This window comes from Bufo bufo, chromosome 11, assembly GCF_905171765.1.
Source record: "Bufo bufo chromosome 11, aBufBuf1.1, whole genome shotgun sequence".
NCBI lineage: Eukaryota > Metazoa > Chordata > Amphibia > Anura > Bufonidae > Bufo > Bufo bufo.
In genome coordinates, this window is record NC_053399.1 from 20,278,643 (window position 1) to 20,298,487 (window position 19,845).

Here is a 19,845-nt window from a genome sequence, read left to right on the forward strand (position 1 = left end):
CCTTAGGGATTTAGAGATGATCTGCAAAGAGGAGTGGACCAACATTCCTCCTAAAATGTGCGCAAACTTGGTCATCAATTACAAGAAACGTTTGACCTCTGTGCTTGCAAACAAGGGTTTTTCCACCAAGTATTAAGTCTTTTTTTGTTAGAGGGTTCAAATACTTATTTCACTCAATGAAATGCAAATCAGTTGCTATCTTTTATTTAAAGTTATTTTTTCGATTTTCCTTTTGATGTGCTATCTGCCACTGTTACAATAAACCTACCATTGAAATGATACTGTTCTGAGACTTTTCATTTCTTTGTCATTGGACAAACTTACAAAATCAGTGAGGGGTCAAATAATTATTTCCGCCACTGTAGCTTTTTATATGCTATCCAGGGCAGTTTTTTCTGCCACAAGAATTCAACAAAGGCTGTTTGTAGCTTACAGACATCGATATGTTTCAGCAGTAACGGAATAGTTTGCATATTGGGTATAATAACCTAGCAAAGCTGGTCATTTTCACTAATTCTGCCCTGCCCGGAAGGGACAATGGGAGGTTTTTCCATCTCTGCAATTCCTGTACTATTTTGTTTATCAAAAGGGTATAATTTAGTTTATACATCATAGCAGGGTTTTTCACAATTTTTAACCCCAGATACTTTGTACATTCTCTCGTTACTGAGATCGAATCTATTTCCTGTAACAGTGATGCTGCTCCCCCTATCTGTAACAATTGGCATTTAGTAACATTTATTTTGTACCCCATGACATCATTCAGCCCATTCAGGGTCTCTAAGCACCTTTGCCAAATCTTTGGTCCGATCGTTCATAATTCTGTCACACCGGTGACAGGTCTCAGAAGGTCTGAAAGATTATCTGCACATTAGTGATCTGACAGCCTCTTCTGGTTTCACTTTGTCTGTGTGTTGGTGGTATGTCCACACCTCCTGTTCAGGTGTGGATCATGTGACCTTTACCTCGCCCTATTTAGTCTGACTTTTCCCATCACTCCTTGCTCTGGATAGCTTCATTTGGTTTTGGAAGAGCTGGAGTGTGGTTTTTGTTGGAGTCCTGTTCATCCATCATCCTTAGGCCTCCTGAGAAAGGCCGTTTTTTTTTCCCGTTTACTGGCCGTTTTTTGCGTTCCGTATACGGTCCGTATACGGAACCATTCATTTCGATGGTTCCGCAAAAAAAACTGAATGTACTCCGTATGCATTCCGTTTCCGTATTTCCGTTCCGTTTTAACATAGAACTTGTCCTATTATTGCCCGCAAATCACGTTCCGTGGCTCCATTCAAGTCAATGGGTCCGCAAAAAAACGGAACACATACGGAAATGCATCCGTATGTCTTCCGTTTCCGTTCCGTTTTTTGCTGAACCATCTATTGAAAATGTTATGCCCAGCCCAATTTTATCTATGTAATTACTGTATACTGTATATGCCATACGGAAAAACGGAACAGAAACAGAAACACAACGGAAACAAAAAACAGAACAACAGATCCATGAAAAACGGACTGCAAAACACTGAAAAAGCCATACGGTCGTGTGCAATAGGCCTTAGAAGTTAAGTGTTCCGCTTGTTGTGTTTTGTATCCCCCCCACCCCCATGGTTGTTTACTAGGCCTCAGCGAGACGCTGGTTCCTTTTCCTTCACCAGGGAAGGAACCGGTTGTCTCTGCCCTGTCATTATCTTTAGTGCTTCTGAGGGCCACCAGAGTTTTCTAGGTATCTGTGTATAGGCATCTCTACCATCAAGAGGTGCCCATACGGATAGGAGTTAGGGCCAGGAGCAGGGTTTTATAGGTGGTGACCCTTTTCCTTCCCTAGCGGTGAGGCCTAGTGTCTTTACCCTTCCTTCTTGTTGTCTTTTGGTGTTCTCCCCTTCTACATCCGTGACATTATCCAGAGCCGATACCGCCATTTTTTGTTCTGATCTGTGCAGCTATGGATACTATGTCTGCACTGGTCGAACAGCTGCAGATTCGGACTTTGGAGGTAGCAGACCTCCGTGCGACGGTGTTGCAGATTCAGAGTCCACAGGCTGCTGGCTCCGGTGGTGGGTTCCAGGCCTGCCCTGAACCGAAGGTGGCTCTCCCGGACAGGTTTTCCGGAGGTAGTGACAATTTCATCCGGTTCAGGGAGTCATGTAAATTATACTTTAGGCTGCGTCCATACTCTTCTGGGGATGAGTTTCAACGTGTGGGTATGATTATTTCATTGCTTAAAGAGGACGCCCAATCTTGGGCTTTTTCTCTGCTGACCGGATCACCGTCCTTCCGGTCGGTAGATGAATTCTTTAGAGCCTTGGGTCTCACCAGGGTCCTTCACCCAGTAAATGGCGCCCATGTGCATTTTTCTCTAAAAAACTCTCGACTGCTGAAAAGAATTATGATGTAGGGAATTGCTGGCCATTAAGTTGGCGTTCGAGGAATGGCGGCATTGGTTGGAAGGAGCCATTCATCCTTTTACGGTAATTACGGATCACAAGAATCTGGCCTACCTGGAGTCGGCTAAGCGACTAAACCCAAGGCAGGCCAGATGGTCATTGTTTTTCGCCAGATTTAACTTCATCGTCACTTAACGCCCTGGGGTTAAGAACATCAAAGCGGATGCTTTGTCACGTAGCTTTCCTGGGGAAGGGGGGGGGGGGATCTAATGACCCTAGCCACATTTTATCTGAAGGGGTAGTCATATCCGCTCTTTATCCGGATCTCGAGGCCAGGGTGTTGGAGGCAAAGGAGGATGCTCCGGACTCTTGTCCTCAGGGGAAATAGTTTGTTCCCTCCGAATTACGTCACAAGGTGTTCGAGGAACATCACTGTATGGTGCTTGCTGGGCACCCTGAGAGCAGATCGACTGTCGATCTCATCTCTCGCAGATTCTGGAAGCCGGGGTTGCGTAAGTGTGTTGAGGACTATGTGTCAGCCTGTGGTACCTGTGCACGTGCTAAGGTGACACATACTCGGCCTTCCGGATCTCTGCTTCCATTGCCCATCCCGTCCAGACCTTGGACCCATTTGTCCATGGATTTTATCACGGATTTACCGAATTCTTCGGAAAAAACTGATTCTGGTGGTTGTAGATCGTTTTAGTAAAATGGCACACTTTATTGCATTACCTAGTCTACCCAATGCTAAAACTCTTGCACAGGTGTTTGTCGACAACATCGTGAAACTCCATGGCATTCCCTCTGATGTGGTGTCTGATAGAGGGACTCAGTTTGTTTCCAGATTCTGGAGAGCGTTCTGTACTCGTCTGGGTGTACAATTGTCCTTCTCTTCGGCTTTTCATCCTCAGTCGAACGGACAGACGGAGCGCACTAATCAGAATCTGGAGACTTACTTGATATGTTTTGTTTCAGAGAATCAGGGACAGTGGTCTTAATTTTTGTCGTTAGCTGAGTTTGCTATAAATAACCGTAGACAGGAATCCACTGATAAGTCGCCGTTTTTTGGGGCATATGGGTTCCATCCACAGTTTGGTACATTTTCTGGAGCTCTAAATTCCGGCATTCCTGAGGAGGAACGATTTTCTTCTTCTTTGTCTTCTATTTGGCGGAAAATCCTAAATAACCTGGAAAAGATGGGCAATAAGGTATAAGCGTGCGGCTGACAGGAGACGTATGAGTGGTCCGGACCTGAGAGTGGGTGATTCTGTGTGGCTGTCTACAAGAAACATTAAACTTAAGGTACCTTCTTGGAAGTTAGGCCCAAGATTTATTGTTCTATATAAGATCACTGCCATTGTTAACCCTGTAGCCTTCCGTCTTGAACTTCCTCAGGCATGAAAATCCATAACGTATTTCATAAATCGTTGCTAAAGAAATGTGTTGAACCTGTTGAGCCGCCCTCCTTGCCTCCCGCTCCTGTCATGGTGGACGGCAATTTAGAATTTCAGATCAGCAGGATTGTGGACTCCCGAGTTCTCTGGAGATCCCTCCAGTATCTCGTTCATTGGAGAGGGTACGGACCAGAGGAGAGGATGTGGGTTCCAGCGACCGATGTTAATGCTAGTCGTCTGGTGAGGGCATTCCACAGAGCTCATCCTGATAAGGTCGGTCCTGGGTGCCCGGAGGTCACCCGTAGAAGGGGGGGTACTGTCACATCTGTGACAGGTCTCAGAAGGTCTGAAAGATTATCTGCACATTAGTAATCTGACAGCATCTTTTGGTTTCACTTTGTCTGTGTGTTGCTTGTATGTCCACACCTCCTGTTCAGGTGTGGATCATGTGACCTTTACCTCGCCCTATTTAGTCTGACTTTTCCCATCACTCCTTGCTTGGGATAGCTTCATTTGGTCTTGGAAGAGCTGGAGTGTGGTTCGTGTTCAAGTCCTGTTCATCCATCATCCTCTGAAGTTAAGTGTTCTGCTTGTTGCGTTTTGTATTCCCCCTCACCCTTTGTTGTTTACTAGGCCTCAGTGAGACGCTAAATCCTTCACCAGGGAAGGAAAGGGTGGTCTCTGCCCTGTCATTATCTTTAGGGCATCTGATGGTCACCAGGGTTTTCTAGGTTCCTGTGTATGGGTATCTCTACCATCGAGAGGTGCCCATACGGATAGGAGTTAGGGCCAGGAGCAGAGTTTTATAGGTGGTGACCCTTTTCCTTCCCTAGCGGTGAGGCCTAGTGTCTTTCCCCTTCCTTCTTGTTGTCTTTTGGTGTTCTCCCCTACAACATCCGTGACAATATAATAATAATACAGAGGGGGCCATTATATATGCTATTACAGAGGGGGTCATTATATATTAAACAGGGGGGCCATTATATATTATAGTTATACAGAGGGGCCATTATATATAATAATTATACAGGGGGCCATTATATATTATAATTATACAGAGAGGCCATCAATAATGGTCCCTCTGTATAATTATAATATATAATGGCCCCTCTGTATAATATATAATGGCCCCACTGTATAATGATTATATATTATGGCCCCTCTGTATAAGTATAATATATAATGGCCCCCCTGTATAATTATTATATATAATGGCCCCCTGTATAATTATTATATATTATGGCCCCCCTGTATAATATATAATGGCCCCACTGTATAACTATAATATATAATGGCCCCACTGTATAACTATAATATATAATGGCCCCACTGTATAATTATTATATATTATGACCCCTCTGTATAACTATAATATATAATGGCCCCCCTGTATAATATATAATGGCCCCTCTGTATAATATAAAACGGTGCCCATTCTTTCTAAATATACCGGCTTCCTTTGTATCTCTTCTGCCCACCTCCATATTGTCCCCAGTATGGCCCCCAGTACTTACATTTAAAAAAAAAAAAAAATACTCACCTGTCTTCATCGCCTCTTGTAGCCTTTGCTCGGGCGTCCCAGCGCAGGCGGTCAGGAACACATCACCGAGCCCTCCTGCGCCGCGTCTTCACGTCGTCTCGCGAGACCCGGTGCAAGAGGTCACGGTGATATAATCACGATCGCCTGCGCCTAGCCTGAAGCTTATGAGGCAGAACGGAGGGGATGGGAGCCATAGGCTTCCATCACCCTCATTATACTGCCTGCTGCCCCCTACAATTTTGCGCCCAGGGCAACGGCCCCCCTCACGCTACGCCACTGCTTGGCGGCTTGGTCTTCGGCTCTGAGTAGCAGAGCTCCTTCCTCGGGCTGCCAAAAATGGTGTAAAGGAAAACTGGTTTAGTCGCCCGTAGCAACCAATCAAAATCCACCTTTCAAATTGCAAAGGATTATTGAAACATGAAAGGTGGACTCTGATTGGTTGCTATGGGCCACTGAGCCAGTTTTCCATGACAGAGTTTGGATAAATATCCCTCAGTGTGTCCAAAACGATAAAGCTACACTAATTTGTATCATGACAAGTTGCCCGACATAAACATGGCAGACTCTACGCCGTCGCCTACTGATAACATCAGACGCCATGAGCGTGGGTGGGTCATGTGAGCTAAAGCCGGTCACCTGATCAGCCCAGGTTCGAGCGTTCCACGTGACCTGATTCTGAGCCTACGATTGGAAGGCACGTTACCGGCACTTCCGTGACGTAAGCAGGAGGGGTGTGGCTGGCAGCTGAGACAAATAAACATGGAGGTTATCTTTCACGAGAAAGTAAGTTGGAATTTGTGGGCGCCGCTCCTAGTGGGGGAGGGGGACGGGTTGAGAAAAGTGAGGGTCGGTGTGCTACCCTGGCGGCCTGTTCCACCTACTGCCGTCACCAGGAGTACTGAGCATCCCTACAGGCAAAGGCGGGGGAGGAAACCGGAGCCATAAAGTGTTATTATACAGGAGACGCGTGACGTCACAGCTGTGTGTATAGTGTTATTATACAGGAGAGGTGTGTATAGTGTTATTATACAGGAGAGGTGTGTGTATAGTGTTATTATACAGGAGAGGTGTGTGTATAGTGTTATTATACAGGAGAGGTGTGTGTATAGTGTTATTATACAGGAGAGGTGTGTGTATAGTGTTATTATACAGGAGAGGTGTGTGTATAGTGTTATTATACAGGAGAGGTGTGTATAGTGTTATTATACAGGAGACGTGTGTATAGTGTTATTATACAGGAGACGTGTGTATAGTGTTATTATACAGGAGACGTGTGTATAGTGTTATTATACAGGAGACGTGTGTATAGTGTTATTATACAGGAGAGGTGTGTGTATAGTGTTATTATACAGGAGAGGTGTGTATAGTGTTATTATACAGGAGACGTGTGTATAGTGTTATTATACAGGAGACGTGTGTATAGTGTTATTATACAGGAGACGTGTGTATAGTGTTATTATACAGGAGACGTGTGTATAGTGTTATTATACAGGAGACGTGTGTATAGTGTTATTATACAGGAGACGTGTGTATAGTGTTATTATACAGGAGACGTGTGTATAGTGTTATTATACAGGAGACGTGTGTATAGTGTTATTATACAGGAGACGTGTGTATAGTGTTATTATACAGGAGACGTGTGTATAGTGTTATTATACAGGAGACGTGTGTATAGTGTTATTATACAGGAGACGTGTGTATAGTGTTATTATACAGGAGACGTGTGTATAGTGTTATTATACAGGAGACGTGTGTATAGTGTTATTATACAGGAGACGTGTGTATAGTGTTATTATACAGGAGACGTGTGTATAGTGTTATTATACAGGAGACGTGTGTATAGTGTTATTATACAGGAGACGTGTGTATAGTGTTATTATACAGGAGACGTGTGTATAGTGTTATTATACAGGAGACGTGTGTATAGTGTTATTATACAGGAGACGTGTGTATAGTGTTATTATACAGGAGACGTGTGTATAGTGTTATTATACAGGAGACGTGTGTATAGTGTTATTATACAGGAGACGTGTGTATAGTGTTATTATACAGGAGAGGTGTGACGTCACAGCTGTGTGTATAGTGTTATACAGGAGAGGTGTGTGTATAGTGTTATTATACAGGAGAGATGTGACATCACAGCTGTGTGTATAGTGTTATTACACAGGAGAGGTGTGTATAGTGTTATACAGGAGAGGTGTGTGTATAGTGTTATTACACAGGAGAGGTGTGACGTCACAGCTGTGTGTATAGTGTTATTATACAGGAGAGGTGTGTATAGTGTTATTATACAGGAGACGTGTGTATAGTGTTATTATACAGGAGACGTGTGTATAGTGTTATTATACAGGAGAAGTGTGTATAGTGTTATTATACAGGAGAAGTGTGTATAGTGTTATTATACAGGAGAAGTGTGTATAGTGTTATTATACAGGAGAAGTGTGTATAGTGTTATTATACAGGAGACGTGTGTATAGTGTTATTATACAGGAGACGTGTGACTTCACACTGACCCTCTGTGACCCCCTACTTTCTTCCAGCAAGAGGGCTCCCTTTGCGCCCAGCACTGCCTCAATAACCTCCTGCAGGGGGAGTACTTCAGCCCTGTGGAGCTCTCGTCCATCGCCATGCAGCTGGATGAGGAGGAGCGGATGAGAATGGCGGAGGGCGGTATGACCAGCGCTGAGTACAGAACCTTCATGCAGGTAAGGACTCTACGGAAATTAAAGGGGGGTTCTACGGATCAGCTCGCTCCTCCTCATGCAGACACTGTGAACCAGTTTAGAGGATCTCTGCTTGGTATCAGTGAATGAAAACATTTTTGTTTACATCCAAAGGCTGAAAACCTTCCCAGGCCCAATACTTCTCACAGCTGAGGATTTGTTACAATGTATCAGTGTTGATAATGCTGCGTGCGTTAACCACAATAGCAATTTGATAGCAAATTTCTCACCTTTTTTGGACTTATAGCACTTCCCTGCACTCATACATTCTAACAAACCATCAGCTGTGTGAGCAGGACAAGGTCATGTGAACAAAAGTAATTCCATTCACTGACACCAAACAGGCGGTGAGGAAATAAAAAAAAAATATATATATATATATATTTTAAACATGCAGACCTCCATTATTCCTCCATTTTCTTATTGCAGCAGCCGTCCGGAAACATGGACGACAGCGGATTCTTCTCCATCCAGGTGAGTCTTAGGGAGTTTAAGGGAGTGTCCATAAAGATCACAGGGCCCGTGTGTTTCCAGGTTAGGGATGAGCATCCAATCCGCATAGACACCGGGGTCTCCAGAGCATCCTGGTGATAGATCTGAGACAGGATCAGTACAGGATAAGTAATGTAATGTATGTACACAGTGACTGCACCAGCAGAATAGTGAGTGCAGCTCTGGAGTATAATACAGGATGTAACTCAGGATCAGTACAGGATAAGTAATGTATGTACACAGTGACTGCACCAGCAGAATAGTGAGTGCAGCTCTGGAGTATAATACAGGATGTAACACAGGATAAGTAATGTATGTATACGGTGACTGCACCAGCAGAATAGTGAGTGCAGCTCTGGAGTATAATACAGGATGTAACTCAGGGTCAGTACAGGATAAGTAATGTAATGTACACAGTGACTGCACCAGCAGAATAGTGAGTGCAGCTCTGGAGTATAATACAGGATGTAACTCAGGATCAGTACAGGATAAGTAATGTAATGTATGCACACAGTGACTGCACCAGCAGAATAGTGAGTGCAGCTCTGGAGTATAATACAGGATGTAACTCAGGATCAGTACAGGATAAGTAATGTATGTACACAGTGACTGCACCAGCAGAATAGTGAGTGCAGCTCTGGAGTATAATACAGGATGTAACTCAGGATCAGTACAGGATAAGTAATGTATGTACACAGTGACTGCACCAGCAGAATAGTGAGTGCAGCTCTGGAGTATAATACAGGATGTAACACAGGATAAGTAATGTATGTATACGGTGACTGCACCAGCAGAATAGTGAGTGCAGCTCTGGAGTATAATACAGGATGTAACTCAGGGTCAGTACAGGATAAGTAATGTAATGTACACAGTGACTGCACCAGCAGAATAGTGAGTGCAGCTCTGGAGTATAATACAGGATGTAACTCAGGATCAGTACAGGATAAGTAATGTAATGTACACAGTGACTGCACCAGCAGAATAGTGAGTGCAGCTCTGGAGTATAATACAGGATGTAACTCAGGATCAGTACAGGATAAGTAATGTAATGTATGCACACAGTGACTGCACCAGCAGAATAGTGAGTGCAGCTCTGGAGTATAATACAGGATGTAACTCAGGATCAGTACAGGATAAGTAATGTATGTACACAGTGACTGCACCAGCAGAATAGTGAGTGCAGCTCTGGAGTATAATACAGGATGTAACTCAGGATCAGTACAGGATAAGTAATGTATGTACACAGTGACTGCACCAGCAGAATAGTGAGTGCAGCTCTGGAGTATAATACAGGACGTAACTCAGGATCAGTACAGGATAAGTAATGTATGTACACAGAGACTGCACCAGCAGAATAGTGAGTACAGCTCTGGAGTATAATACAGGATGTAACTCAGGGTCAGTACAGGATAAGTAATGTATGTATCGAGCGCAGTTTGTAGACAATACACCGTTTATTTCTTTGTTCTTTCCCCAGGTTATAAGTGATGCACTAAGAGTCTGGGGACTAGAACTGATTCTCTTCAACAGTCCCGAGTATCAGACCCTCGGCATAGATCCAATGTAAGTCTCTAGATTTCTAGATTATTTTATTAATTTCATGTTTACTTCACATCTGCTTTTGCACGCAGGGTGATTATGTTGATTGGGATGAATTTTATTTTAAAATCATGAATTTTTTTTGTTTTTGTTTTATTTTTTCACTTCAGAAATGAACGAGCCTTTATCTCTAATTATAAGGAGCACTGGTTTACTGTACGGAAATTGGGTAAACAGGTAGGTCACCATCTGGACTCCACTGAATCCTGGAAATGTGATGACATTTATTTGTTTCAGTAGTAAAACTATTGAATCATGACATGAAAGAAAAATTCCTCTGTAACATAAACCCTTTATTCATTTTTTTGGGGGTATTTTCCAGTCCTGTGGATGTAGCCTGCAGTGTAAAGAATGGAGGTTTTCATTCTGTTTGATTTTTTTTTTTTTTTTTTTTATGGTTGTATTCTGGGTCCTGTCTTTGTTTATACATCGTCTCTCCTCTAGTCGTAGGGCTGTATTACACCAACAGGCTATCTGACCGATTTTCTGACCAATCATTGGTCAGATGGCCAATTACACACAGATCTTCTGCTATACACACCAACTATTGGTCTGATTGAACAGATATTAGTTAGATAATCTGTTGGTGTAATACAGCCCTTAAACTTGACTTACCATTGTCTTGGATACAGTTACAAAACAGATCTGCATTTGTCATTGGATGTAACCATGACAACCGGCATGAGAGCCTCCACCATTCTTTACCCTGCAGGCTTGTAACAATGGCGAATTTATATTGAAATGCGACTTACAGTGCCTTGCAAAAGTATTCACCCCCTTGACTTTTTTTTTATTTTGGTGCCTCACAACCTGGAATTAACATGGATTGTTTGAGGATTTGCATAATTTAATTTACAGAACGTGCCGACAACTATGAAGATGTTTTCTTTTTTTATTGTGAAGAAAACAACAAATAGGACAAAGTAACAGAAAAAGTCAATGTGCAGAATTATTCACCCCCCTAAAGTCAATACTCTGTAGAGCCACCTTTTGTGGCAATCACAGCTCCAAGTCACTTTGGATAAGTCTCTATGAGCTTCCCACATCTTACCACTGGGGTTTTTGCCCGTTCCTCCTTGCAGAACTGCTCCAGCTCCTTCAGGTTGGATGTTTGCACTTGTGAACAGCAATCTCTAAGTCTGACCACAGATCTTCTATGGGATTGAGATCTGGGCTGTGACTCGGCCATTCCAACACATTTACATGTTTCCCCTTAAACCCCCCAAGTGTTGCTTTAGCCGTGTGTTTGGGGTCATTGTCCGGCTGGAAGGTGAACCTCCGTCCGAGCCTCAGATCACGCACAGAGAGGTGCAGGTTCTGCTCCAGAATATCCCTGTATTTAGCACCATCCATCTTTCCCTCCACTCTGACCAGTTTCCCAGTCCCCCCAGCATGATGCTGCCACCACCATGTCTCACTGTGGAGATGGCGTTCTTTGGGTGATGTGATGGGTTTGCGCCAGACATGGCGTTTTCTTTAATGGCTGAAAAGTTCCATTATAGTCTCCTCAGACCGGAGCACCTTCCTCCATACATTTGGGAGTCTCCCACAGGCCTTTTCACAAACTCACAACGTGCCTTATTGTTTTTAGCTGACAGTAATGGCTTTCTTCTGGCCACTGCCATAAAGCCCAACTCTATGGAGCGTACGGCTTATTGTCGTCCTATGGACAGATACTCCGGTCTCTGCTGTGGAACTCTGCAGCTCCTCCAGGGTTACCTTAGGTCTCTGTGCTGCCTCTCTGATTAATGCACTCCTTGCCCGGTCCGTGAGTTTTGGTGGGCGGCCGTCTCTTGGCAGGTTTTCTGTTGTGCCATGTTCTTTCCATTTGATTATGATAGATTTGATGGTGCTCCTGGGGATCATCAAGGATTTGGATATTTTTTTATAACCTAACCCTGACTTGTACTTCTCAACAACATTGTCCCTTACTTGTTTGGAGAGTTCCTTGGTCTTCATGGCAGTGTTTGGTTAGTGATGCCTCTTGCTTAGGCTACTTTCACACCTGCGTTAGGTCGGATCCGTCTGGTATCTGCACAGACGGATCCGCACCTATAATGTAAACGCTTAGATCCGTTCAGAACGGATCCGTTTGCATTACCATGAAAAAATAAAAAAAATAAAATACTAATTATTTTTTTTTTGTTCATGATAATGCAAACGGATCCGTTTTGACTTTACATTGAAAGTCAATGGGGGACGGATCCGTTTGAAAATTGAGCCATACTGTGTCAACTTCAAACGGATCCGTCCCCATTGACTTACATTGTAAGTCTGGACGGATCCGTTTGCCTCCGCACGGCCAGGCGGACACCCGAACGCTGCAAGCTGCGTTCAGGGGTCCGCCTGCTGAGCGGAGCGGAGGACAAACGGTGCCAGACTGATGCATTCTGAGCGGATCCGCATCCACTCAGAATGCATTAGGGCTGGACGGATCCGTTCGGGGCCGCTTGTGAGAACCTTCAAACTGAGCTCACAAGCGGAACCCCGAACGCTAGTGTGAAAGTAGCCTTAGGTGTTGCAGCCTCTGGTGTGTATACGTAATGACAGATCATGTGACGCTGAGATTGCACACAGGTGACATCATCTCACTAATTATGGGACTTCTGAAGGTAATAGGTTGCACCAGAGCTTTTTATGGGCTTCCTAACAGAGGGGGTGAATACATACGCACAGGGCAATTTTCTGTTTTCTATTTCTAAACAATAGTTTTATTTATATATTTTTCTCATTTCACTTCACCGACTTAGACTATTGTGTTCTGATCCATCACATAGAATTTAGATTAACAAAACATAACAAAATCCGAAAAATGTCAAGGGGGGGGGGGGGGGTTGAATACTTTTGCAAGGCACTGTATTTTTTATTGATAATATATATATATTGGTTATATTCCCCCATCATCTTAAAGGGGTTGTCCAGCCTTTAGTAAGTGATGGTCTCTCCTCACAATAGGCCATCACTATGTGATTGGAGGGGGACTGACACCCTGCCCCCCCCCCTATCTTTTGGTCAGGTTTAGCTCCTAGGCCGGTAGTCGCCGCTGGAACTAGGTAGGCGGCTTTGTCCACCTTGTGGTGGAAGGAGCTTGTTTACGACTGCATAGTTCCGGCGGCGGTGTGGGGACACTCTACAATCAGCCAGTGAGGATAGGCTATCACTTGGTAGAGGCTGGACAACCCCTTTAAGGAGCAAGTCTTAGTCTGCTCAGCATGGCAGATAAATCAGTGAATGACTGCAGGCGGGTAATCGCTGCCATCCTCTGACAGATTCCAGCACTGGGATGCAGATGAGTAGGACGCTGCTGATAATGCGTGTAAATGTCATGCACACTTCCCCTTTAACATGGCCATTGTTTTTATTTTCTATTTTTTTTTTAAATTTTGTGCAATTTTTGCAGTGGTTCAACTTGAATTCCCTGCTGACAGGCCCGGAGCTTATATCCGACACCTACCTTGCACTCTTCTTAGCTCAGCTACAACAGGAAGGTAATGCTTCAGATGGTTTTTATGTCGCCTCTGATGTGTAAATCCCATCGCACACGATCGCGGAGTCAGGCTGCCGCAGTCTGCACCTGTACACATCATAAGAGCAGCGGTCTGTCCGTGGTAAGGACAGAAGACGGCATGTCTCCCAGGGCCTCTTCTGATCCGCGGTTTCCAAAAACACAAGTCCTCTCCTAAATTTTGATCATGGTGGAGAAACATCCATCTACCTGAACATGACTTATTTATGTAGAAAATGTCTGTCTATACCTTCCTTTCTTTCTCTTTTTTCATCTCTCTCTCTCTCTCTCTCTCTCTCTCCTCCCCCCTTTCTTCTTTTCCCATTTGCTTTTTCTCTTTTTCCTGTCACTCTCCTATTCCCTTTTTCTTTCTTTTTTTTTTCTCCATCTGTTACTTTCACTTTCTTTTCTCTCTGTTGCTTTCACTTTCTTTTCTCTCTTTCACGTTCTTTCTCTCTTTGACCACACGGCCCTATGTGATGACGAGCTGTGAGCTTTCTTTTTTTCTCACTTTTTTTTTTTTTCTTTCGTTCTTTCCCTCTCTCTCTCTTTCATCCCTCTTTCTTTCTCATTTTTTTTCTCTTTCACTTTCTTTGTCACTTTCTCACTCTCTTTGACCATATGACTCTATGTGACAAGTTTTATTTGTGTGGTCTTTCTTATCGTTTCCTTTTTTCCTGACCCTTTTTTTCTTTCGCTTTCACTATTTTCCTCTCTCCTTCATTCTCTTTCCCTCTTCTTTTTTTTTTTTTTCTTCAGCTCTTTCTCTTTCCTCTTTTTCTTTCTGTATCCTTATTTTTCCCTTTTTCTTTTCTCTGTTACTTTCACTTTCTTTGTCTCTTTCACGTTCTTTCTCTCTTTGACCATACAGCCCTGTGTGATGACGAGCTGTACTTCAGCGAGATTTCTTTTTTCTCACTTTCTTTCTTTCACATTCTTTTGCTTTTTTTTTTCTTCTTCTCTTTTTTCCATCTTTGTACTTTTTTCCTCTCTTTATTTCTTTGTTTTTCTCTTTCACTTTCTTTGTTTGGCTTTCACTTTCTCACTCTCTTTGACTTTACGACCCTAGGTGACGAGTTGTAATTTTTTCTCTCACTTTTTTCTTTCCCTCTTTATTTATTTCTCTCTCTTTGTCACTCTATTTCCCTCTTTTTTTCTTTAGCTCTCGCTCTCTCTTTCCTCTTCTTATTTCTGTATCCATCTTTCTCTTACTGTCTCTCATCCATGAGCTGTATTCTTGTGGGTAAGGAGAACACGACATGTGGGATAAACCACTTAAATTCATTGCAAACTCTTTTTCCAGGATACTCCATATTTGTAGTAAAAGGAGATCTACCCGACTGTGAAGCCGACCAGATCCTCCAGATGATCCGGGTGCAGCAGATTCAGCGGCCGCGGCTCATAGGAGAGGATGCAGCACTGACCGACCAAAGGTAGCGCAGGGCGTATCCAACCAGAGAAGAAGTGGAGTCACAGGGGGCAGAATATTACTGGATCAGTTCTGAAGATGCCATACATGCCCAGACAGTACATCATATGGCGGCATGCGTAGAGCAGAGCCTAATGCTAGGGCTACACGACAACATGTGTTGCGCGACAATAAGCGAAACATATTTTATAAGGGTCGTCTATGGTGTCGCACTGTGACGTGCTGCAACATGACAGTCGCAAAAAAATCCATCTTGGATGGGTTTTTTGAGACTGTCGTGTCGCAGCATGTTGCATTTTGCAGTGCGACACCATAGACTATCATTACAAAATATGTTGCGTGACATTACTGTGACAAATAGTCGCCCAAAAAATCTTGTTGTGTAGCCCTAGCCTGAAATACCGCGTAGCTAGCTGCAGATGGCACAGTTTGTCATATTATTTTTTTATTTATTCTGAACCGACTGAAGAGTCATGGGTGATGTTGACCTTGTCTGTTAATTGGAGGCCTCCATGTTGGAAATTGTCAGGGTAAGCAAACCGTGGATCCGCAAAAAAACGGAAGCCGCCCGTGTGCAACACTGAGTGCTGTCCGCATCTTTTGCGGCACCATTTAAGTGAATGGGTCCGCATCCGAGCCGCAAAAACTGCGGCTCGGATGCGGACCATAACTACAGTCGTGTGCATGAGGCCTAATATACCACACCCCATGTATGCCAGCGCTTGATTTCGGGAACTGCACTTGAATGGAGCGGTGTTTCAGTTCCTTGCACACTGGGCGGCCGGGACTGTGACCGGCCTGCGGTGCTAAATCAGCGCAACAGCACCTTCATTCTCAAGATCAGTGCGGACCCCTACTTATAAAGCGATGGCGTATCCTAGCGATATATGATCACTCTATAGCAGGATAGCTCAACCTGCGGCCCTACAGCTGTTGTAAAACTACAACTCCCACCATGCCCTGCTGTAGGCTAATAGCTGTAGGCAGTCCAGGCATGTTGGGTGTTGTGGTTTTGCAACAGCTGGAGGGCCGCAGGTTGGGCATCCCTGCCCTATAGGATGTGAATATCTCTTTTAAATCTGTGATTCTTGTGTAGTTCACAGAGGAGTGTTCCGGGCGTGGAGGGGTCTCAGTTGTACGACGGATCCCCCATGATGGATGAGGATGAAGAGAACCTGCAGAAGGCACTTGCACTCAGTAGGCAAGAGATAGACATGGAGGACGAGGAGGCAGATCTCCGCAGGGCGATACGACTCAGTATGCAAGGTACTGTACAGCAACGGGTTCCGTGACGCAGAGCAAAGGGCAAGACAACTCTCATGTCAATAAAATGTGTAATGTGCCCCAGCTCCTTCCAGTAAACTTCCCGCCCAAAATCGCCATCCGTGGAGAAAAATCCCCCAAATTTGCCAATTTTTACACGCAAAAATTAGCAAAAAGCTTGTATTACTTTTCTTCTTTCTTTTTTTTTTTCTTTCCTCAATTCCTCCCCATTTTCAAGGTCTTTGCTTCCTGTGAGTGAATAGAAATACGTACAGGTTAAAAACTCTGCTTAACCTAAAACTTCACACAGTTGAGTGTTTGTTACCATTACATCCAGCCCAGACAATCCTCTATAGCATAAATCTCTCTCCTGAGAGTTTGTTACAGTGTATTAGTATGAAGTCCACACTGTTGATCTCACAGAGGATTGTCTAGGCTGGATGCAACTGTAACAAATCCCCAGCTGTGAGTGGTATAAAATCCCTCCGGTTTCTAGGAGCGGTCCCCTGACACTAACTCTCCACCCCCCATCCATAATAGTGCTTTCTTGCAGGAGGACCTCGCAGTGAATACACAGAGACCTCACCCCACAGCGTGCCGCAGACATCAGGGACCTGTAAGGAAGAATCCCTCTCACAGGAGGAACTGCGCCAAAGACGACAGATGTATTTTGAAAAGTAACGAATCCGATTTATTTTAATTTTTTGTTTTGTTTAAATCTTTCATTACTTTATACCACAGAATTGCTGTCCACAGCAGCTTCATGTCAGGAGAATTAACAGCGCCATTTTATTTTTGTAGACAACAGCAGATAAAACATGAACCGTGCTCCGATGGGAACTGTGCAACAACAGACTCCGGACATGCAGAAGCAGGTAAGCCGTCCCGGAAAGTAGATTTTATGTGATGTCACCGCTGATCTCTAGTGAATGGATAGGTGGCATTCTCAGTGATGTCACCGCTGATATCTAGGGAATGGATAGGCTGCATTCTCAGTGATGTCACCGCTGATCTCTAGTGCAGGGATGCCCAACCTGCTGCCCTCCAGCTGTTGCAAAACTACCCAGCATGCCCGGAAAGCCTACAGCTATCACCCTACAGCCAAGCATGATGGGAGTTGTAGTTTTAAAACAGCTGGAGGGCCGCAGGTTGAGCATCCCTGCTCTAGTGAATGGATAGGCTGCATTCTCAGTGATGTCACCGCTGCTCTCTAGTGAATGGATAGGCTGCATTCTCAGTGATGTCACCGCTGCTCTCTAGTGAATGGATAAGCTGCATTCTCAGTGATGTCACTGCTGATCTCTAGTGAATGGATAGGCTGCATTCTCAGTGATGTCACCGCTGCTCTCTAGTGAATGGATAGGCTGCATTCTCAGTGATGTCACCGCTGCTCTCTAGTGAATGGATAGGCTGCATTCTCAGTGATGTCACCGCTGATCTCTAGTGAATGGATAGGCTGCATTTTCAGTGATGTCACCCCTGATCTCTAGGGAATGGATAGGCTGTATTCTCAGTGATGTCACCGCTGCTCTCTAGTGAATGGATAGGCTGCATTCTCAGTGATGTCACCGCTGATCTCTAGTGAATGGATAGGCTGCATTTTCAGTGATGTCACCCCTGATCTCTAGGGAATGGATAGGCTGTATTCTCAGTGATGTCACCGCTGCTCTCTAGTGAATGGATAGGCTGCATTCTCAGTGATGTCACCGCTGATCTCTAGTGAATGGATAGGCTGCATTCTCAGTGATGTCACCGCTGCTCTCTAGTGAATGGATAGGCTGCATTCTCAGTGATGTCACCGCTGATCTCTAGTGAATGGATAGGCTACATTTTCAGTGATGTCACCGCTGATCTCTAGTGAATGGATAGGCTACATTTTCAGTGATGTCACCGCTGATCTCTAGTGAACGGATAGGCTGCATTCTCAGTGATGTCACCTCTGCTCTCTAGTGAATGGATAGGCTGCATTCTCAGTGATGTCACCGCTGATCTCTAGTGAATGGATAGACTGCATTCTGAGTGATGTCACCGCTGCTCTCTAGTGTAGGGATAGGCTGCATTCTCAGTGATGTCACTGCTGATCTCTAGTGAATGGATAGACTGCATTCTCAGTGATGTCACCGCTGATCTCTAGTGAATGGATAGGCTGTATTCTCAGTGATGTCACCGCTGCTCTCTAGTGAATGGATAGGCTGCATTCTCAGTGATGTCACCGCTGATCTCTAGTGAATGGATAGGCTGCATTCTCAGTGATGTCACTGCTGCTCTCTAGTGAATGGATAGGCTGCATTCTCAGTGATGTCACCGCTGATCTCTAGTGAATGGATAGGCTGCATTCTGAGTGATGTCACCGCTGATCTCTAGTGAATGGATAGGCTGCATTCTCAATGATGTCACCGCTGCTCTCTAGTGTAGGGATAGGCTGGTTGATAAGATTTGTGCTTAGATTACGTATACGAGAGATATTTACGGTAGGTTCCTCACTTTACGCCATGCGGGGGATGATGCCAATATTATAACTTTCACTCTTCTTCTGCAGATTCTGGAATGAGTGAAGAGGACATGCTCAGGGCAGCCATGAAAATGTCTCTAGATACTGGTGGGACCAAGTCTGAGGAGCAGGGCAAATGACCACTGGGCTCCGGCCTGCCCATTGTAAACTGTCCTGTGGGACCTGCCGCGCTTGTCACGCAGATAACAAGAATGTACATATTGAATATATAGTGTGGACGGGCGTCAGCCTTAGGTATATTTGATGCTTTTATGAATGTCTTTTTAAACGTGTCCGTGTGTCAATTATTCTTCACCACCTGAGCAGCGTCACATCCTGCGGCCTCTGATCTTCTCCTCCTCCTCCCGAAAGACTCCACCTCGCATGGCGTGACCAAAGCACAAGCCCCTCAATGCTGGCCATAGAGGTGAAGACTTGCCCCACATCTGACAAGCGGGACTTCCAAAAACCAGGATGGAGTGCAAGTCTCTAAAGTATGCCCTGTGCTAAGTCTGCCTCCCTGCACTACCACCAGGGGGAGCCGCGGGGCAGTAGAGCATAGGCTGAGCCCTTCCCCCTTGCTCAGTGCACGGAGTAAATAAGAAAGTTGCAAATGCTTTTTATTAAAAAGGATTTCTTGGATTTTATTTTTATTTTAACCCTTGTACAAGTACTTACCTCAAATATTTTGCTCCCCCCTTCCACTCGTCCTAATCCATCCACCTGTGCTAGCCCATAGCAATGACAGCGACCTGTCGGAAGGGAGTCATGGTGCAGGCGACGCTGACGGAAGGATTCGAGATACATGGCTGCTTTTTCCTAGTAACAGCGCCACGCCTGGCCACAGCTTGTGTGTGGTATTGCAGCCTGGCCGCATTCGATTAAACAGCCGCTGTACTTGGCTATCTCCAGAACTCGCATTGAAATGAATGGAGCGTCTACGCGCATGTGTGACAGGCCGCTCCGTTCATTTCAGGGGTACGGGGGCCCCTGTTCTTGTGATCCGTTGGGGTTCCAGCGGTAGGACCC

At 44.7% G+C, this 19,845-nt stretch overlaps 1 protein-coding gene across 1 annotated transcript; it reads left to right on the top strand.

Annotated features, from left to right (window-relative positions):
• Positions 1–6,037: 6,037 nt before the first annotated feature.
• ATXN3 (ataxin 3) lies at positions 6,038–19,475 on the top strand. Its single transcript, XM_040412092.1, has 11 exons — positions 6,038–6,097; positions 7,855–8,019; positions 8,467–8,511; positions 10,007–10,092; positions 10,239–10,305; positions 13,529–13,616; positions 14,937–15,066; positions 16,159–16,328; positions 16,879–17,002; positions 17,127–17,200; positions 18,865–19,475. Exons 1-11 carry the CDS (start codon positions 6,074–6,076, stop codon positions 18,954–18,956), a joined length of 1,065 nt encoding a protein of 354 aa, XP_040268026.1. The 5' UTR covers positions 6,038–6,073; the 3' UTR covers positions 18,957–19,475.
• Positions 19,476–19,845: the final 370 nt, after the last annotated feature.